The 23,071-nt window shown below is 33.1% G+C and overlaps 1 protein-coding gene across 4 annotated transcripts in view; it reads right to left on the bottom strand.

Annotated features, from left to right (window-relative positions):
* LOC132114985 (inhibitor of nuclear factor kappa-B kinase subunit beta-like) overlaps positions 1-23,071 on the bottom strand; it is a 31,799-nt gene that overhangs the window by 2,068 nt on the left and 6,660 nt on the right. For 2 of the 4 annotated variants that reach the window (XM_059523397.1, XM_059523399.1), the window contains 15 exons: positions 17,641-17,758; positions 16,204-16,273; positions 14,951-15,039; positions 14,711-14,800; positions 14,491-14,615; positions 13,254-13,361; positions 12,132-12,348; positions 11,865-12,059; positions 11,659-11,773; positions 3,629-3,752; positions 3,399-3,550; positions 2,313-2,374; positions 2,091-2,194; positions 877-926; positions 709-808 (listed from right to left, as the gene is read on the bottom strand). In XM_059523397.1, the coding sequence (XP_059379380.1) occupies positions 709-808; positions 877-926; positions 2,091-2,194; positions 2,313-2,374; positions 3,399-3,550; positions 3,629-3,752; positions 11,659-11,773; positions 11,865-12,059; positions 12,132-12,348; positions 13,254-13,361; positions 14,491-14,615; positions 14,711-14,800; positions 14,951-15,039; positions 16,204-16,273; positions 17,641-17,758 (1,719 nt within the window). Of the gene's footprint in view, positions 1-708; positions 809-876; positions 927-2,090; positions 2,195-2,312; positions 2,375-3,398; positions 3,551-3,628; positions 3,753-11,658; positions 11,774-11,864; positions 12,060-12,131; positions 12,349-13,253; positions 13,362-14,490; positions 14,616-14,710; positions 14,801-14,950; positions 15,040-16,203; positions 16,274-17,640; positions 17,759-23,071 lie in introns of those variants that run through there. The other 2 variants (XM_059523398.1, XM_059523400.1) reach the window with 2 other exon arrangements.

Genomic DNA, 23,071 nt, shown 5'->3' on the forward strand with positions numbered 1-23,071 from the left:
CAGGATAAAGCATTGAAAATATAAAGAAAACGGAAAAAATATCAAGTTAAAGGTACAAATTCCATACCAATTAGTTTATTTTCAATGCATCTAGACAAAATGAAGAGGAGATATGAGTATCAACAGATTTGGTACTAATTATTTAAAACCTAAAATAAATATTACGTCATATAGTGCTTTACGGCAATACAGGAATTGAAGCTGTAAAGCAGCTCTACAGAAGACTATATAGTGTCATTATTGAGTTCATGCTTTAGTTGATTATTAAAGTATATTTTTAAGTAAAAAAATAAAATAAAGTAAAACAGTATGTATCCAAGTAAACATAGCTTTAAAAATGTCTAATGAAAAGTTATTCATAATATGAACAGTGAACAAACATTACACGTAATAGAAATAGTGTCAGGTTTAGTTTTATTTTTCAGGTTTTTTTTCTTGTCCCTCCATTGCTATTGTACGTATCTTGGTCTATTAAAGTTCAGTGGTAAAGCATTGCGCAAAAGGTTGTGGGTTCGATTCCCAGGGAACACACATACTGGTGAAATAAAATGTCCCGCTCCCTAAATTTCGGAATATTGGATATCCAACGTCAAACCAGCTTTACTCAAATGAAACCGAGCTCATGTATCACAACCCATCAAAACAAGGATAGGTTGTCTACAGAGAGGTTTATAATGAAATCTGATTAAAAATCACACAGGAGCTGACCTTAGGTGTGTGTAGAAGTCCCGTAACTTCCTCTCGTAGAACTGCACGGCCTGGACCACCAGTTTGATCACTTCCTGACAGTCGCCCATACTGCGCTGCTCTGGAGACACAACGAGACTGAGATCCAGTGACGGATCGGGACGCTCTTCTTCAGGATGTGTGTCTTACCTCTGGGTTTCTCTCTCAGTTTCCGGAAGAGCTCCATGGCCTTCACCTCACTGCAAAACAACACAGGTGACTTTGAGCAGCTAATTTACATCAGTCCGCTGGGGAACAAAGTCGGGTTTATGAGGAATCAGACTACAGAGGTTCATGACACTGAATCTTTTACAGATATTCAGGAGTTTAAAAGAGTAGTAGTTCACTTCCACAAAAAATAATCTGATCATTTATGTCGACCAACATGTTGATGTCTTTCTGTCTTCAGTCGCAAAGAAATGAAGATTGAGGAAAACATTCCAGGATTTTTCTCCTTATAATCGTCTTCAACAGTGATCAATGGGTTTAAGGTCCTAAGTGCTGCTTTAAAGCGCTCTACACAATCCCAGCCGAGGAATAAGGCTCTTATATAAAGAAACCATACATCATTTTATAAAAAAATAAACATTTATATACTTTTAAATACAAATGTTCGTCTTGCACTAGCTCTGCGATACACATCCACAAATTCACGCATGACGTGAGCTAGTGCAAGACGAACATTTGTATTTAAAAGTATATAAATGTTTATTTTATTTTGTTTGATCGTTTCTCAAGATATGACTCTTATTCCTCGGCTGGGATCAAGAAGAGCTTTTTGAAGCTGAACTGAAACTGCAATTTAGATCTTCAGCCCCTTGGTCTCCATTAAAGACCATTATATGGAGATAAATCCTTGAACGTTTTCCTCCGAAACCTTAATTTCTGTGCGACTGAAGACAGAAATACATGAACATCTTTGATGACAAGGGGGGCGAGGAAATTATCAGGAGATTTTTAATCTGGAAGTGAACTAATCCTTTATAATAAATCCTACTGTATCACGTTTGAGAGGTTTCTAAATGATCAAAACTGATAAACCTGTCGTCTGGTTGATAGTTAGACTTTTTTTTTTTTTTCAAGTATGAAGTCTTTTAGTATAATTGTACACACATTCACCTCCAGCTCAAGCTTTTTGCTTTCAAATCTTTACAGCTTTTATGAAGTAAACGTAAGAATGGCTTTGATATAGTCTCAAATCTGATCATCAGGCTTTCAAAGAACATTTATTTGTATCTCTAAATCATTGTATTGCACTGCATTATATGTTTTGATCATCATATTAAGCATTTAAATATAATCTCTCTCTCTCTCTCTCTCTCTCTATATATATATATATATGAGTATGAGTGTGTGTGATTTACAGCGTCTCTAAAGCCTCTCCGCTCCTCCACGGCTGTCTCTGTAGGTCTACAATATCAGTCTGAAAGGTCATCATCTCCTCCTCCAGCTTATTCACGTCTTCTGTCTGACACACACACACACACACACACACACACTGAAACGTATGGCTACAACAGCATAAACATCAGCTATGATCACTTCGACGACTGACAAGCATGAAATCACACAGGTGCTCTTCTCACCTGTCCACAGTCCAGGGCGGTTTGCTCCATTTCTCTCCAGACACTCAATAGTTTTTCAGAAGCTGGAAAGCGTGTAAACAACACACAACATGAGCAAATCAACACTTAGTGTTCACTCACTCTGAAAGTAATGCTACACAGAATTGAGCGCCTGTGTGTTTGGTTATGTGTGAAATATTATACCTATCACACCGTTTCTTCAATATGCAATGTGTACAAACTAAGTATGCAGATATTTGTTGCATGGAATCACATGATCTACTACTGCTATATCCCAGAATGCACTGTGTTCAACCCGACCCTCTATTCCCAGTGAGACAAATTAATAAGATGTCAAGTGATTTATTTAAATCAATTAATTTTATAATAAATTAATTATATGTAAAGGATGTTAGTTTTTTAAAATAATAACAATAATAATAAATAGATAAATAAAATGAATTAATTAATGATTTAAATAATAAATTATTTGGAAAGGATATTACGTGCTTATTTTTAATAATTAATAAATTATTTGGAAAGGATATAAGGTGCTTATTTTTTTATAATAAATAATTATTTGGAAAAGGATATCAAGTGCTTATTTTTTAAAATAATAAATGATTTGGAAAGAACAACAAATGCTTATTTTCTTTTAAATAATAAATGATTTGGAAAGAACATCAAATGCTTATTTTTTTTAAAATAATCAATTATTTGGAAAGAATGTCAAGGGCTCACTTTTTAAATAATAATTTATAATCAAGTGTTTTTTATATCTACCTGGCTAATTATTTGATTAGAAGTTAATATATATATATATATATATATATATATATATATATATATATATATATATATATATATATATATATATATATATATATATTTTTTTTTTTTTTTTTTTCTTTTTTATGTAAAATTTGATTCAATGACTAAATAACTATTTTAATTTCTAAGACCGTAATTAGATGCCCCTCAATGAATTAAACATGCAACACAATGAGGTCTTTATAATACTGTCTCACATACTATTATACACTAGTGGTTTACAGTACACACTGCACCATATGCAATAAGCAGTACACTAGTGTTTGACTCTGATACCGATGCCCGTCGCTCTCTGCTCCTGGTATTTGTCGATGTCGATATGCAGACTGGTGCTGAAGAACTCCAGCATGGCTTTTAACCTCTGGTGCATCGACACCATCTCATTCTTCTGCTTGGACAGCGTGCCATTGTGTCTGAGGAGACTCATGCTGGAACAGAGAGAGAGAACGGGTCACTCACAGCCTCTCGCATCAGCGTTTGCTCTGACAGAGCACTTCTCGTCTTACATGGCCACTTTCTGTCCTTGCTGCAGTCTCTGCCAGTCCTCCCTCAGCACACGGATGGTGTGCCACGCTTGACCCCAGGTGCGTCTCTGAGAGCTGTAGGGCAGCAAGCGCTTGTGCTCGTTCTCTACACCACAAAACACACATCAGTTTAGGACCCTTCTTATATACGGTGTATGCTATTTTGGGTGCTTTAAAATGCCTTGAATGATGTAAGATAATCTATTAGGAATTACTAGCTTGTTTTCCACCAACCGGTTAAATTTGCATGTGCATTGTGCACTGTCATGCAAACAAAAACCTAACATGGACGAATAGTATGGTGGGAACGAGTTTCGGAGACCAGCTGAATAAAAATACAAAATCACCGGCTGTGCTACTTTGTTTCAGACACGCTTGTCACAGCGAAGAGAGAAAAGTTCAAACAGCAATTTTGATTTTTTTATTTGCTATGGTGTTTACAAAACAACGCCAAATACACTGAACAAAACTATAAACGCAACACTTTTGTTTTTGCCCCTATTTTTCGTGAGCTGAATTCAAAGATCGAAGACTTCTATGTACACAAAAGGCCTATTTCTTTCTCAAATATTGTTCACAAATCTGTCTAAATCTGGGTTCGTGAGCACTTCTCCTTTGCCGAGATAATTCATCCACCTCACAGGTATGACATATCAAGATGTTGATTAGACAGCATGATTATTGCACAGGTCTTGTCTTAGGCTGGCCACAATTAGACAGATTTGTGAACAATATTTGAGAGAAATAGGCCTTTTGTATGCATAGAAAAAGTATTGGATCTTTGAGTTCAGCTCATGAAAAATGGGGCAAAAACAAAAGTGTTGCGTTTATTATTTTGTTAAATGTATTTATAAGCTTAAAGACTTTATATTTATTTTCAGACATACCATACCAGTCAAAGGTTTTAATAAATGCTTGATTTCTAAGGATCATGTAACACCGAAGACTGAAGGAATGATGCTGAAAATACAGCTGTGCATCACAGGAATAAATAATGTTTTACAATATATTCAGCAGTTAATTTTCACAATATTACTACTTTTGCTGTATTTCAGATCAAATAAATGCAGGCTCGGTGAGCAGAATAGAATTCTTTACAAAACCAAAAAAATCTTACTGTTTAAAACATTTTGACTGGTAGTACATGTTACAACAGATATTTCTACATTTTAATCTGAAAATATTTGGTTTATTTTGTATTATTTATTTAAATATTTTTAATTATTTATTTAATTTTATTATTATTATCATCATCATCTAACGGAAGCCTGTTTCCATCACAGAATAAAAAAAAAATCACATTTTATAGAGAGAATCTCACAATTATGACTTTTTACTTCTTTCTTTTTTGTAGGAATTGTGAGAAATATACGACAGCATTTTCAGTGCCACGCTGAAAAAAAGTTAGATTAAGAGATTAAAGTCGTAATATTTAGAGAATAAAGTCGAAATTACGAGAATAAATTTGAAATATCATGAGAATAAAGTCGAAATACTACGAGAATAAAGTCAAAATACTATGAGAATAAAGTCGAAATACTACGAGAATAAAAACAAAATACTACGAGAATAAAGTCGAAATACTACGAGAATAAAGTCAAAATACTATGAGAATAAAGTCGAAATACTACGAGAATAAAAACAAAATACTACGAGAATAAAGTCGAAATACTACGAGAATAAAGTCGAAATACTATTAGAATAAAGTCGAAATACTACGAGAATAAAAACAAAATACTACAGGAATAAAAACAAAATACTACGAGAATAAAGTCGAAATACTACGAGAATAAAGTCGAAATACTACGAGAATAAAGTCGAAATACTACGAGAATAAAGTTGAAATACTACGAGAATAAAGTCAAAATACTACAAGAATAAAATCGAAATATTACGAGAATAAAGTCGAAATACTACGAGAATAAAGTCGAAATACTACGAGAATAAAAACAAAATACTACAGGAATAAAAACAAAATACTACGAGAATAAAGTCGAAATACTACGAGAATAAAGTCGAAATACTACGAGAATAAAGTCGAAATACTACGAGAATAAAGTCGAAATACTATGAGAATAAAGTCGAAATACTACGAGAATAAAGTTGAAATACTACGAGAATAAAGTCAAAATACTACAAGAATAAAATCGAAATATTACGAGAATAAAGTCGAAATACTACGAGAATAAAGTCGAAATACTACGAGAATAAAGTCAAAATACTACCAGAATAAAATCGGAATACTACGAGAATAAAGTCGAAATACTACGAGAATAAAGTCAAAATACTTTGAGAATAAAATCGAAATACAACGAGAATAAATTCGAAATACTATGAGAATAAAGTCAAAATACTACGAGAATTAAGTCGAAAACTACGAGAATAAAGTCAAAATACTACGAGAATAAAATCGAAATATTCCGAGAATAAAGTCAAAATACTACCAGAATAAAATCGGAATACTACGAGAATAAAAACAAAATACTACAGGAATAAAAACAAAATACCACGAGAATAAAGTCGAAATACTACGAGAATAAAGTCGAAATACTACGAGAATAAAGTCGAAATACTATGAGAATAAAGTCGAAATACTACGAGAATAAAGTTGAAATACTACGAGAATAAAGTCAAAATACTACAAGAATAAAATCGAAATATTACGAGAATAAAGTCGAAATACTACGAGAATAAAGTCGAAATACTACGAGAATAAAGTCAAAATACTACCAGAATAAAATCGGAATACTACGAGAATAAAGTCGAAATACTACGAGAATAAAGTCAAAATACTTTGAGAATAAAATCGAAATACTACGAGAATAAATTCGAAATACTATGAGAATAAAGTCAAAATAATACGAGAATTAAGTCGAAATACTACGAGAATAAAGTCAAAATACTACGAGAATAAAATCGAAATATTCCGAGAATAAAGTCAAAATACCACAAGAATAAAGTCGAAATATTACGAGAATAAAGTCAAAATACCACGAGAATAAAGTCAAAATACCACGAGAATAAAGTCAAAATACCATGAGAATAAAGTCGAAATATTACGAGAATAAAGTCAAAATACCACGAGAATAAAGTCAAAATACCACAAGAATAAAGTCGAAATATTACGAGAATAAAGTCAAAATACCACGAGAATAAAGTCAAAATACCACAAGAATAAAGTCGAAATATTACGAGAATAAAGTCAAAATACCACAAGAATAAAGTCGAAATATTACGAGAATAAAGTCAAAATACCACAAGAATAAAGTCGAAATATTACGAGAATAAAGTCAATATACCACGAGAATAAAGTCAAAATACCACGAGAATAAAGTCAAAATACCACAAGAATAAAGTCGAAATATTACGAGAATAAAGTCAAAATACCACGAGAATAAAGTCAAAATACCACAAGAATAAAATCGAAATATTACGAGAATAAAGTCAAAATACCACGAGAATAAAGTCAAAATACCACGAGAATAAAGTCGAAATACCACAAGAATAAAGTCGAAATATTACGAGAATAAAGTCAAAATACCACGAGAATAAAGTCAAAATACCACAAGAATAAAGTCTAAATACTACGAGAATAAATTCGAAATACTATGAGAATAAAGTCAAAATAATACGAGAATTAAGTCGAAATACTACGAGAATAAAGTCAAAATACTACGAGAATAAAATCGAAATATTCCGAGAATAAAGTCAAAATACCACAAGAATAAAGTCGAAATATTACGAGAATAAAGTCAAAATACCACGAGAATAAAGTCAAAATACCACGAGAATAAAGTCAAAATACCATGAGAATAAAGTCGAAATATTACGAGAATAAAGTCAAAATACCACGAGAATAAAGTCAAAATACCACAAGAATAAAGTCGAAATATTACGAGAATAAAGTCAAAATACCACGAGAATAAAGTCAAAATACCACAAGAATAAAGTCGAAATATTACGAGAATAAAGTCAAAATACCACAAGAATAAAGTCGAAATATTACGAGAATAAAGTCAAAATACCACAAGAATAAAGTCGAAATATTACGAGAATAAAGTCAATATACCACGAGAATAAAGTCAAAATACCACGAGAATAAAGTCAAAATACCACAAGAATAAAGTCGAAATATTACGAGAATAAAGTCAAAATACCACGAGAATAAAGTCAAAATACCACAAGAATAAAATCGAAATATTACGAGAATAAAGTCAAAATACCACGAGAATAAAGTCAAAATACCACGAGAATAAAGTCGAAATACTACGAGAATAAAGTCGAAATATTATGAGAATAAAGTCAAAATACCACGAGAATAAAGTCGAAATACTACGAGAATAAAGTCGAAATACTACAAGAATAAAGTCGAAATACTACGAGAATAAAGTCAAAATACTACGAGAATAATGTAGAAATGTTTCGAGAATAAAGTCAAAATACTACGAGAATAATGTAGAAATGTTTCGAGAATAAAGTCAAAATACTACGAGAATAAAGTCGAAATGTTTCGAGAATAAAATCGAAATACTATGAGAATAAAGTCAAAATACTACGAGAATAATGTAGAAATGTTTAGAGAATAAAGTCGAAATACTACGAGAATAATGTAGAAATGTTTCGAGAATAAAGTCAAAATACCACGAGAATAAAGTCAAAATACCACGAGAATAAAGTCAAAATACCACGAGAATAAAGTCAAAATACCACGAGAATAAAGTCGAAATACTACGAGAATAAAGTCGAAATATTATGAGAATAAAGTCGAAATACTACGAGAATAAAGTCGAAATACTATGAGAATAAAGTCGAAATACTACGAGAATAAAGTTGAAATACTACGAGAATAAAGTCAAAATACTACAAGAATAAAATCGAAATATTACGAGAATAAAGTCGAAATACTACGAGAATAAAGTCGAAATACTACGAGAATAAAGTCAAAATACTTTGAGAATAAAATCGAAATACTACAAGAATAAATTCGAAATACTATGAGAATAAAGTCAAAATAATACGAGAATTAAGTCGAAATACTACGAGAATAAAGTCAAAATACTACGAGAATAAAATCGAAATATTCCGAGAATAAAGTCAAAATACCACAAGAATAAAGTCGAAATATTACGAGAATAAAGTCAAAATACCACGAGAATAAAGTCAAAATACCACGAGAATAAAGTCAAAATACCATGAGAATAAAGTCGAAATATTACGAGAATAAAGTCAAAATACCACGAGAATAAAGTCAAAATACCACAAGAATAAAGTCGAAATATTACGAGAATAAAGTCAAAATACCACGAGAATAAAGTCAAAATACCACAAGAATAAAGTCTAAATATTACGAGAATAAAGTCAAAATACCACAAGAATAAAGTCAAAATACCACAAGAATAAAGTCGAAATATTACGAGAATAAAGTCAATATACCACGAGAATAAAGTCAAAATACCACGAGAATAAAGTCAAAATACCACAAGAATAAAGTCGAAATATTACGAGAATAAAGTCAAAATACCACGAGAATAAAGTCAAAATACCACAAGAATAAAATCGAAATATTACGAGAATAAAGTCAAAATACCACGAGAATAAAGTCAAAATACCACGAGAATAAAGTCGAAATACTACGAGAATAAAGTCGAAATATTATGAGAATAAAGTCAAAATACCACGAGAATAAAGTCAAAATACCACGAGAATAAAGTCGAAATACTACAAGAATAAAGTCGAAATACTACGAGAATAAAGTCAAAATACTACGAGAATAATGTAGAAATGTTTCGAGAATAAAGTCAAAATACTACGAGAATAATGTAGAAATGTTTCGAGAATAAAGTCAAAATACTACGAGAATAAAGTCGAAATGTTTCGAGAATAAAATCGAAATACTATGAGAATAAAATCAAAATACTACGAGAATAATGTAGAAATGTTTCGAGAATAAAGTCGAAATACTACGAGAATAAAGTCGAAATACTACGAGAAAAAAGTCAAAATACTACGAGAATAATGTAGAAATGTTTCGAGAATAAAGTCGAAATACTACGAGAAAAAAGTCAAAATACTACGAGAATAAAGTCGAAATGTTTCGAGAATAAAGTCGAAATACTAAAGGAATAAAATCGAAATATTACGAGAATAAAGTCAAAATACTACGAGAATAATGTAGAAATGTTTAGAGAATAAAGTCAAAATACTACGAGAATAATGTAGAAATGTTTCGAGAATAAAGTCAAAATACTACGAGAATAATGTAGAAATGTTTCGAGAATAAAGTCAAAATACTACGAGAATAAAGTCAAAATACTACGAGAATAAAGTCGAAATATTACGAGAATAAAGTCAAAATACCACGAGAATAAAGTCGAAATGTTTCGAAAATAAAGTCGAAATACTAAAGGAATAAAATCGAAATGTTTCGAGAATAAAGTCAAAATACTACGAGAATAAAGTCAAAATACTACGAGAATAAAGTCGAAATATTACGAGAATAAAGTCAAAATACTACGAGAATAATGTAGAAATGTTTCGAGAATAAAGTCAAAATACTACGAGAATAATGTAGAAATGTTTCGAGAATAAAGTCAAAATACTACGAGAATAAAGTCAAAATACTACGAGAATAAAGTCGAAATGTTTCGAGAATAAAGTCGAAATACTAAAGGAATAAAATCAAAATATTACGAGAATAAAGTCAAAATACTACGAGAATAATGTAGAAATGTTTAGAGAATAAAGTCAAAATACTACGAGAATAATGTAGAAATGTTTCGAGAATAAAGTCAAAATACTACGAGAATAATGTAGAAATGTTTCGAGAATAAAGTCAAAATACTACGAGAATAAAGTCAAAATACTACGAGAATAAAGTCGAAATATTACGAGAATAAAGTCAAAATACCACGAGAATAAAGTCGAAATGTTTCGAGAATAAAGTCGAAATACTAAAGGAATAAAATCGAAATGTTTCGAGAATAAAGTCAAAATACTACGAGAATAATGTAGAAATGTTTCGAGAATAAAGTCAAAATACTACGAGAATAATGTAGAAATGTTTCGAGAATAAAGTCAAAATACTACGAGAATAATGTAGAAATGTTTCGAGAATAAAGTCAAAATACTACGAGAATAATGTAGAAATGTTTCGAGAATAAAGTCAAAATACTACGAGAATAATGTAGAAATGTTTCGAGAATAAAGTCAAAATACTACGAGAATAAAGTCAAAATACTACGAGAATAAAGTCGAAATATTACGAGAATAAAGTCAAAATACCACGAGAATAAAGTCGAAATGTTTCGAGAATAAAGTCGAAATACTAAAGGAATAAAATCGAAATGTTTCGAGAATAAAGTCAAAATACTACGAGAATAATGTAGAAATGTTTCGAGAATAAAGTCAAAATACTACGAGAATAAAGTCAAAATATTACGAGAATAAAGTCAAAATACCACGAGAATAAAGTCAAAATACTACAAGAATAAAGTTTAAATATTTCGAGAATAAAGTCTAAATGTTTTAAGAATAATGTCGAAAAACTATGAGAATAAAGTCAAAATATTTAGAGAATAATGTCGAAAAACTACGAGAATAAAGTCGAAATGTTTAGAGTATAATGTCGAAAAACTATGAGAATAAAGTCAAAATATTTAGAGAATAATGTCGAAAAACTACGAGAATAAAGTCGAAATGTTTAGAGAATAATGTCGAAAAACTACGAGAATAAAGTCGAAATGTTTAGAAAATAATGTCGTTATAGGCCTACTATGAGAATAAAGTAAAAATATTATGAAAATAATGTCGAAATATTACGAGAATAAAGTCGAGAATTTTTTTTTCCAACGTCCCACTAAAACACTGTTGTAGAAATAAGCTTCAGATTCTGAACAAAAAAATTGGAATTGTAAAAAGTAAACTCTGACTTGCTCTGAATTCTGACTGTTTATATATCGCATTTCCGAGTTTTTCCTTCAGCGTTTACATCTAGCAATTAGACAGTAACTCACGGACGAACCGGATGTTCTCAGGCAGGACGCGCGGCGTAAACTGAGGCTCGTAGCTGTAACACGAACGGTCAAACAGGAAAACCAGCGGCTCATTGGCCCGCCGAGTGTCCATCATCTAAACAACACAAAACAATCATGATGATACAAACACAGAGTCAATAAAATAAGCTTCAAATCAAAAAAAGTTGTCGTTGCATCAAACGCACGCTATAATCGATTGCACACTGGGTGACGCTGTTATGCGGCTCAAGCACAAGCCCCGCCTCCAGCAGCAGCTCCTGATTGGCCGGAGGCATGCGAGTGTCCTGCGTGATTCGCTCCTGCAGGGATGCCACGTCCTCCTGCGGCTGCACCGAGTAAGTGAATATCTCAGCAGAGGTCATGTTGAGCACGTGGACCAACTGAGAAAACAGAGACGGTCGCATCAGACATGTTTCCACGCCACACTATGACTGAAGAGAGATTCAGCCTACCTTTAGATTCAGAATCCGGCTTAATTCATCGAAGCAGAAGCAGGAAGCTTTCGGAGAGTCTTTGCCAGCCTCTGAACTGTTTTCTTTACTGTCCTCTTCTGAGTCTTTGACCCCGTCCTGACTGTCTTTGCTGCGCTGTATTAAACATTTGCCTCGCTCTTTAGGTGACCATCTCAGCATCATCTGTAACCAGCTCTCAAGTTCACTCGCTAACAGTCTGAAACACAGTTAGATGAACCACATGGGCTACATTGTGATGAATGGGTTAATATAAGGGTTATTATTAGAACTGACTAAAACTAAAACCATAAAAACATTGTTACTTGAAACAAAATAAACTTTAGCTAAAATTAAATAGAATATAAAAAAAGAAATAATAATTATTATTATTATATTATTATTAAAAAGTAAAAAATATTATATAAATACTATATTATAAGTACTAAAATAACTAAAACTAAATAATAAAAAAAATGTAAAAATATATATTCAATAAAAAATAACTGAAATTAAAGTGAAAACAGAAAAAAATTATATATTAACAAAAACTATAATAGTACATCAAGGGTACTTAATATTTCGTAAAAAATGATTGACTTAGCTATAAAACTTAATTTAACTTAATTTTAAGCATCATCTACTGTAAATCTGCTTTATAGATGAAACTGATGCTGTGATTTATAAAACTACTAATAGTAAAAAAAAAAACACAAATGCAAAAAATTATGTAAATGATTTTCTGAAATTGAAAAACATTACAACATTTTTCTTATTTATCCCTATCAGTTGTTTTGAAGTAATCTGTGTTGTATTAATCACTATAAAAAATAATTGTGACTACTTATTAGTTAATAAATGTTACTGATATAAAATTCATTAAACTATGATATTTATATTCGGTTGTTGTAATCCAATTGGAAGGGGACATATTAATTTAACCAATAATATCACAGCCCACTTTCATGATCCAAACAAATACTGATGGATAAAATCAAGCCCCGTTCTACGTTTCACATTATAAATAATGTCATTTAACAGAAATGAGTGCATCGTTTAAAAACATTGTTTTAAAACCTCATTCTCAAAGACAGATCCACTCGTTCGTGTGGCCTCGAGACTCACTTGTTTAGGTTGTGAGGGTTCGGGAGGTGTTTGGAGAATCGAACTTCTCCCGTCAGATCCTCATAAACCACAATATCATCCACTCTTTTCTGTTTTAGCTTGCTGTGCCTGAGGAGAAAGAGAAAGAGAGCGATGCAAGTTCAAGCGAAGCACAAACCCTTGATCTTTCTCATTCTCAGGCTATGGAGCACAGCCAATAGTACAGAAATCTCTGGAATAACAAACTGTCGAAGCAGGAATATTATCTTTACTCAAACATGAAATATTAGAACTATAGGGTTTCATGGAGGTTTTTTATTTCTGCATGGAGCATAAGAACTCTGGCTCGAGCTGTCAGGCCATGACTTATGAAAAATATTTTAGAAATCATGTCATTTCCTCACATCTGTATGTCGGACTAGCTCAGTTACAGTTTACCTTTTTTCTCAGCCTGTTTTATTTAGTTAGCAGGATAGGAAGCCAGATGCTCTAAAACTCTATGTTTCCAGGGCAATTTGACTTTTATGGGGATAGTAAGCTTTCTTTGAAGAACTTGGAATCCCGCAGTCTTTGGAAAATTGGGATGTGTAAGGAAGGCTTGTTTTAAACGTGTGGTTTATAGACCTGGAAAAGTCACAGAAATTAATTGGAATGGAATATTTTGTAAAGAATTTGTGACGCTGGACCACAAAACCAGTCTTAAGTGTCAGTTTTACGAGATTGAGATTTATAAATCATGTGAAAGCTGAATGAATGAGCTTTCAGTTGATGTGTGGTTCGTTAGGATCAGAAAAATATTTGAAAATCTGGAATCTGAGGATGCAAAAAAATCTAAATATTGAGGAAATCATCTTTAAAGTTGTCCAAATGAATTCTTAGCGATGCATATTACTGATCAAAAATGAAGTTTTGATATATTTACTGTAGCAAGTTAACAAAATATCTTCATGGAACATGGATCTTTACTTAATATCTTGATTTTTGGCGTAAAAGAAAAATCGATAATTTGGACCCATACAATGTTTTTTTTTGGCTATTGCTACAAATATACCCCAGAGACTTAAGACTTAAGTTTTGTGTTCCAGGGTAACATTTTACTAGTTATTCCAAGCTTCAAAATGAGAAACATTCGGCTCTTAAAATGTATGGAATGCTGTAATTTCATGTATGGAAACTAGGTGTTTACACGTGCAGTTTAACACCAATCTAATCGAGAAACGTCCAATCAAATGTAAAATACAACTGAGGGAGTAAACACCATTGCACGGGTTGCCAGGTTGGTAGAAAAGGCCTGAATCCTGTGATGCACTCAAACACCAGCGTCCCAAAACTCCAGTAATCCACCGCCACTGTATACTTCTGCTGCTCTAACAGCTCAGGGGCCTTAAAGAGAGAAGACAGAGACAGAAAGTTCTTTATATCAGTATAGACGAGAGTCTGTGACAATGAGAAGTCTTGCATTTTGCACAGATACCCACCAAATACTGCAGCGTCCCAACAAACGATGTGCACAGGCTGCTCTGGTCCAGCTCTTTAGCGTAACCCAGGTCTATGATCTTATGAACCAGCTACAACACCAAAACATGCACGATGCAGAAATGCATTTTTAATTTAGCAATAAAAGGTATAAAAACAATGGCATCTAAATGCTTTTAGAAAACAGTTACTGCAAAATAAAGGACAATTTTTTTTTTATTAGAGAATGTCTCTGCACTCACTCGTTTTTCTCCCTGTTGAAGGACGATGTTTTCTGGTTTGAGGTCTCTGTGAATAATCCTCATCCCGTGGAGGTACGTCAGTGCCGAGGCTAGAGAGAGATTTTTAAATTAACAACTCAAATACGGCTTTCTTAAATGCTCATGTACTGGTTATATTTACATTTTAATGACATAATAAATACAACCTGCTCAGACAACTCATACATTTCAGTGTGTGTGTGTGTGTGTGTTAATGTTGCGGTAAAAAACCTCAGTGTGTCTCAAACATATGTCCAGATATAAAATATCAACAGCTTAAGTCATTTTTTAAGCAAGATTTGTTTCCAAAAGATGAATAAGTGTCTCATTTTTGTGCAAGAACAAAGTCTTGCACCAACATACGCCAATGCATTTACACTTTTTTAGGAACTACTAGAATTCATTTATAGTGACTGCATATTAAACATTAAGTTTTTATCAATGAGAAAATTAGGACACTCTACTTTTAAAGGGACAGTACATCCAAAAACAACATTCTGTCATAATTTACTCAAACTTGATTTCTTCTGTGGAAAAGTATTTTTCCACAGACTATGACTTTTCTGTTCTGTAGAAGAAATAAAACCATACAGATTTGGATCAACATAAGGCTGAGTAAATGACAGAAATTATACTTTTGGCTGGATTATTCCTTTCTCAAATCAAAACCAGGACTCTCACTGACTCCCAAAGTGAGAATATTATGTTACTATGATAACACTGTAGTGAATAAAGATCATTTGAAATGTCACATGGTTCATTCATGCTCGGACTCAAAACAGTACGACTGAAACTTAAGTGGAGCACAAAATGAGATGTTTGAATGCTAAAAATGAGAATATATCTGGCATCTAAGTTCCTGTTTCTCAGAGCGTGTTCCTCTAAAAACAAAAGACCCCAGAAATCACACTTCTCTCCTAGAGTTTCAAAAGAGATCTCAATGATGTCTGTGCTCAGATTTACCAAAACACCAAAAATTTCCACTTTACTGGCTAAAACATCATGTAATGTCAGACTCTTTCTTTTGGGTAATGTGAGTCAGATTTGGTCTGATTCATACTCTCCAGCAAATCTAGGTCAAATATTCGACTCGGTTTATATTCTGGCATTCACAAGACCAGATCCGACACAAACTCAGCTTCAGCAGAGACTGAAAAACTGTGCTTATGAACAGCTGGTTGTGTTATTTGTGGGAATAACACTGGATTTCCATCGGCTGGTGTGTGTGGACTCACATATATCTTGAATCAGTGTCAGCACAGCAGTTTCTCTCATGCCACAGCAGTTCTCAAGCAGGTTCAGATACTGGAAATACAGATTATTTTGATAAAAGCATGCAAGTGAATAGAGCTACACGATTACAAGTGCAATGTAAAATGTGCAAAAAAAAAATAAAAATAAAAATCAGGTTTGCTTTGCTTGTTTTCTGCAAAAATGTTAGTAATTTCAAAAACATAAGAGGAATCATAAAAATTGCATGCTATTTTTCATTTAGCGCTCTGTTATCTCAATGATCCACGAGGCGGTTCATGAGTCCCTTGTTTGTCCCGATCAGTTAAAATGTCGTTCTTCAGAAAAATCCTTCAGATCCTGCATTTTTTTTGGTTTTCTGGCATATCCTTCATCTTTGAGCCCTTTCCAGCAGCGACTGTATGATTTTCCTCACACTGAGTGAGTGTAACTATTATTAACACAACTATTATGTGGATCATTCAGACAACAACACAGATGATTAAGAATCATGGGTATGTAAACTTTTGTTTACGCCCAGCTGTTGTTTGTCTTGTGGACTATATGTAAACATCTGTTATCGGAAATAGCTTATTCAGGACAGTGTTATATTAGGGATGCATGATACAGGATTTCTGCCGATATGTACAATTATTTTTATAATGAGAGCTTTTTATACTGAAAGCTTTGAAAATAACTACAATAAAATCCATCACTGCTGTTTTATATGTGTGTGTGTGTGTGTGTGTGTGTGTGTGTGTGTGTGTGTGTGTGTGTGTGTGTGTGTGTGTGTGTCATGTTTGAGATTTTTATTCGATCCAGTGACAGTGAAACTAATCACCATTCAGGTTAAAAGTTCACTATTGATGTTGTTCAGATAATATTGTGGAACCCTGAACTAAATAAAAAATATCATGCAATTTTTATGCTCCCTCTTATTTTGTTCAAATCATTTGCAGATTCTGCTTTTAAGCTGAACTGTTTATTTCAATATGGCTATTAAATGATAATAACAAAAAGTACTTACTAAATAAAAATATAACAATTATTAAATAAATAAAAAATATTATTGCATTACTTTACATTACAACTGCAAAATTAGGGAGTTCCCTAGGGAGCCCCTGAAGCGTCTCTTTTGTTGATAAGTGCTTTTTATTACAAATTTGGGAAGATGGTTGGTGCATGCTGTGTTTCCAAATGCAACCAGATACAGAGAAGGATTTACTAATTCACTAAACCGAGTTGCTATGAATAATGAGCTGCTCGTGTGTAAATGAACACAGTGCCACGCTTCACTCTGAAACATGCAGTGCATTTATTTATTTTGATTAATCGTACAACCCTACAACTAAATTATTTGAATATTCATATACTATGTTATCACTATGCTTCATGTCCAAAACCCCATGCTATCACCATAGTGCATGCCCAGAAACACACACCTTGCGTAGGTCTCCTCCCTGGCAGTACTCCATGGCCAGCAATGGCAGGTCATTTATGGCCAGTTTCTGGAGCTCTTCTGGAACGTCTCTTGCTGCCACCACATTCATATGATTCAATCTGCGAGAAGAGAGACGTTTCATCATAACGTGCAAACAACAGAGACCTCAATGCACATACAAGCCCCTCATAATGTGGCTTACATAATGTTATTAAAAATGTGTTTGTAATATTCAGACGGCTGGCCGGCCCTCGTATAAAACACACGCTCAGGACAAAGAGGAGTAAAACCAGATGAATTCCAGGCACCATAACAGGACAACTCCACCTAAAACTATCATCTAGGAACATAAACAGATCAGTTTAACCTTCACAGGCAAACATAATTTACATAATTTCTGTAATAACAAATATTAGGTCTCGAGTAAAGACGAGTGAGTTGCATGAGAGGCGTTTCATTACATCTCTTGAATAGAGCATCGAATAGAGCACATCACAGGTAGTGTGTAATGTGAAAGTGAATGTAAACGATCTGCTAATTTGTAAAGCCAAAACTGCACAATAAATAAATGTATTGCCTCACAAAAGAAAGAATCGACTCTGAACAGCTGAAACGAGTCATCAGTGGTTGAAATTGTTTTTTTTTTTTCAACTGAATCGCAGCAGTACGACCCCAATCTTTTTTGTGTTCCCATCATTTTACTGATGACTGCATCTATAATCTCGAGGAGTTCAATGTGGGATTCACAAACGCTTGCTCCTGAGAGATGAATCAGTGTCTGGTTTATTTGGCTCAGCTGACTCCACTGATCACAACCAGTAAATATGATAAATTATAGATGTTTATATTTTCAATTGAGCGTTCAAAATACAGAACTGTGGAAATAGGGGTATCGTTTCCGACTTGAGCTGAACACAGTGGACCAACCACAACAGACTGGGCCATCTGACCAATCAGAGCAGAGTATAGGTTCACGGAAAGGCGGGGTTTACAGAGACTGAATCTCAGAACTGCTTCAGTGATAAATGCATATTTTGAGAAAAAAAGAAAGCATTTTTTGTCCTTTCATGCATTTAAACCTATTGTAGGAGACTCCCAAAACAATATTAGGAAGCTTAAAAATGGCATAATAGGGGCACTTTGAAAGGAAATTTTAAATGCATCTTATTAATGTTATTGTGAACGTTTCATTTTTGCAATTTTTTTTAGCCTCAATCTTCTGCAAAACATCATTCAACATTTACATTTTTTTTTCTGTTGAAATATTCAACATTCCTTAAAGCAAAATATTGACTTGAAAAGTAGCACTGCATCAAATTGTATCTTGAATAAGATTGTATCTGCACTCGCATGCTTGTTTAAAGGGGTCATGACCTGAAAGAGAAATGGATTCGTGACATGATGCAACAGCACACGCGTCTGATCTAGATGTGATCTAGATGTGATAGGATCACAAGGAAAGCAGTTCAAAGACTGTTTTCATAACTTACACTACAGTGTCTTGTAATCTTGTGACATCTGTTTGGTTCTGCTGATGGAGTGATACTGTGTATGCATCTCTCTGGTATTTCCTCTCCTCCTTTAACATGCATGTATCAGTGGGCGGAGCTAAACAGGCACTGATGTAGAAGCAGGGGTTTTTTCTTCTCCTGTGGAGGCGGGGCTTAGCCACACTATTAGGTCATAAAGTGGCACATTCCAAAACAAGTCATTTTTTCTGAGCTTGAATTTTAATAAAAGCTGTTTTTAGCCTAACGAGAAAGTTTTGAGTTTTAAAACTTACAGGATGTTTTTATAGTACATTGACCTGTATGTCAAAAGATCAAGGTAAATTTGATTTCTCAGTTCATGACCCCATTAAACTGAAAATAAGTAAATTCTTCCATTTTCAAGTCAAAAAACACTCATATTAAAGATGCATTCATTGAAAATCATTACAATATGTTATGTAGTGTTGCTTTTTGTTTCAAGGTGACCAAACCAGTGCTCTGAATCTCAATCTGAGAAAGATCCTTGTTTGAAAAAATAAGGAAAAGATTCATCACTAATGGTATGTTATCAATGCATGTGCACACGTTATGGTGTACACGTCAGAGTCTATCACGCTCTGACAATCACTGCGCCTTGGTGAGTTTAATCAAACTGCGTACTGTTTTGACGTCAGTTTTATTTCTGAGCAGTTGCCAGTACAGTACAGTCAAATCCACTGGAAAACATGATGGGATTCATTTCCCTCCACAACAAAGATGAGCAGCAGGAACTGAAGGTCATTTCTGAGACCCACTACTGATATCATCCTAATTAAAGGTTGATGATCACTGAATGTGTGCGAGAAACTCAGTTGGCCTGGGTGTGTTCCCCAAAAACATCTGTGTGTGTGTGTGTGTGTGTGTGTGTGTGTTTGTGATCGCTGTGGTTTGGCTTTATACACTGAGCTCTACAAGATGGTGTTTTGAGGCCAGGTTTAAGGCTCAGACCAAGTCTGGGGACAGCCTGCTATAAATCTGAGAAAACCAACACATCCCCGAACCCCTTACTCTCGTCACACAACCACAGAAGCCTGGTTAACTGGAACAATCCATCAGATCACACCGAAACGTCACAGAAACACTCACACTGTGACATGCAGTGAAATATGCATGCATTTTAAACAGCTCCAGGGACAGTTTGTGTGCACAATTTAACTCTTTTACAATGCATAGGTTAAATGTAGTAGGGCTGCATCAACTAATCAATAAAATAGATTATTATCGATAATGAAAAAAATCAACAATGATTCTTATTATCGATTAGTTGGGTCTGCCTACAGTGCACGTATAACTGCTGCCAGTCGCATCAAATTACAGCATTGAATAACGCATTTCTATGGACATAATGCATCTGCAAATATTGGAGGAAACAGAATGAGCTCCTGCAGGAAAAGTACGCGATCTAAGCTGCTCAAAACATGATAAATCTTTATTTTTTATTGTAATGGCTTGCCTGTCTGGCGCTTTTACAGATACTTGTGTGCATCTCGAAACAAAAAACTTAAGTTAACTAAGTTAACGGTCATATCCTTATCGGTAAATGTCACAAATTCACGCGAGCCTTTGCATTTTTGCATGAAGGCCCGTCCTGACAGTCTGCATTAAATTGAAATCTTTATTGAAAGAGCGTTAAACAGACGAAATGTTGTTTAACATTTATATTTAGATTTAAAAGTCAACATGCACTTGATATTCACTATATAGCCTACAGTGATTAACAAATTTATTTAAAAAATGTATGTAAGGTTTTTAACCAATTTTGTAATTTTTGTGCCACTGCTGCTCTTAACTAACAGTATTGGTAATTACCAAAATAATTTTTTAGCTCTGTATCGGTTAGACCTCCAGTATGCATAAGCTTTTAAGTGACAGAACTGAGCTATTTCTAATGCTATAATATAATTATAGCTGTTATTTGTGAAAGAAAGGCAGAAAAAATTGTCAAGTGCTTTATAGTGTTTTTATTCAGTCCAAAAATTACAATAAGATTTTTAGAATTAAATTTTTTGACAGATTCCTAAAATATTTATTAGGTGGTCTAATAAATTGTTAAGCACTGTATTTTTTCATAGTATTCAGTTGGCACATCTGTTTTAAGGTCTTTGGGCAGAATGTGGAATAGTGTGATTTTTGTCAGTAAAAGTTAAATAAAAATAAATAAATAATAATAATAATCGGTTTTAAACCGATTAATCGGAACAATTATATCAGTTATCAGTTATCGTCCAACTAATCAGTTATCAAAATAATCGTTAGTTGCAGCCCTAGCATATAGCACCTCTGGATTGTGCTGGATGATGAATTCTTCAAAAGTCAAGAGCTATAAAATCTATATGTTCTTTCAATATAAATACCATTGTGTGTGTTTGAAAATCATTCAGTGACGTTACCATTACTGTACTATGGTGCTTTTTTCCACTGAAAGAACCCAAAGACTGGTCTATAAATATAAAATATAATATAATTATTATATCAAATATATATATATATATATATAAGATATGGCAAGACTGCTCAATTAATGAAAAAATCATAATCAAAAGTATTTTGGTCAATATTGAGAATGTGATTGTTTACCACAATTACACAGTGACTTAGGAAACATCATGCATTTACTAAATAAAATAAAATTAAAAAACGTGGATTTTAAACATTGGGTTTCCCTGAACTAAATATAATTAAACTTATATATATATATATATATATATATATATATATATATATATATATATATATATATATATATATATATATATATATATATATAACAAAAATGCAAGTTAGAAATAAATAAAATCTAATAAAAGCACACCAGTGGACTTTTGTGAAATCAAGATTATTAAAAATGCAACATGAAATACAATGGCCAGAATTCCCCAAAAACTATCTATGTACTTTCTTCCCCGAGTTGAATATCTCCGGTTGTCAGATGAGTCAGAATGAAGATGTAAACATGATTACTTACCGAAACAAATACAAGCTGTGCACAGAAGATTACCGACTAGGGTCAGGATTTCCACTAAGTAATACCCCTCGAACGCTTGGAATATACAACATGAGTTGCATGAGATTTTTTTAAGTTTAAAGCTGGTTGCATTTCACTGCTATCATATGAATGAGTGCAAGTTCATTTTGTTGTCCATTAAAAAAAGAAGGACAGTTGCATAAAATGCTTTTGCTAATCTTACAATTTAGTATTTTTTTTAAGTCAGTTGGATAAAAACAAAACATTTAAATCTGAAATAACTAATAACACAATACTTATGCAACTGCACCCATGGTGAAAAATGATGGCTTCATTTGAATTTTTGGGTGAACTAACACTTTAAACTAAAAAATATCTGACAAAGATGGTACAATGAAACCACTGTCGCTGGAGAGCCTTCAAAAACTGGATAATATTTCTTTATAATAGTTTGCATGTTTTCAAATACGCCTTAATACAATAAGCAGTTTCCAATAAACAACTGGACATGAATACAGCCACAAATAAACTCACCCCTAAACCAATAACAGGAGGAAAACCTCCCAAAAAAACCAAAGATGCACTTGCTACTAATTTAAGATGAGCCTGAAAGTGTTGTGACGGCACAAACCAATGCTGTGGCCGCAAGACTGGGTCACTTTTTACTACTGTGGTGTCATAAATTCATCCCTCTTTGTTTTGCTTAGAGCTTTTGTTCATAAAAACATATATAAATAGCCGAATAACAATGGAAGGTTTTGCATGGTCGAAAACATTAAAAGATGGTAAACACAGAAGAGATTCAGTGGGAGAAGGACGGAAAAATACCATGAAAATTATGCTTTTTCTTTAAAGAAGCATCTGCTATGACGTGAAAACCTACATGACATCAGCCAAAAAACACAGGCGTAGTCATTACTAGAGTTGCTGTTGATAGG

Source organism: Carassius carassius, chromosome 34 (assembly GCF_963082965.1).
Source record: "Carassius carassius chromosome 34, fCarCar2.1, whole genome shotgun sequence".
Lineage (NCBI taxonomy): Eukaryota > Metazoa > Chordata > Actinopteri > Cypriniformes > Cyprinidae > Carassius > Carassius carassius.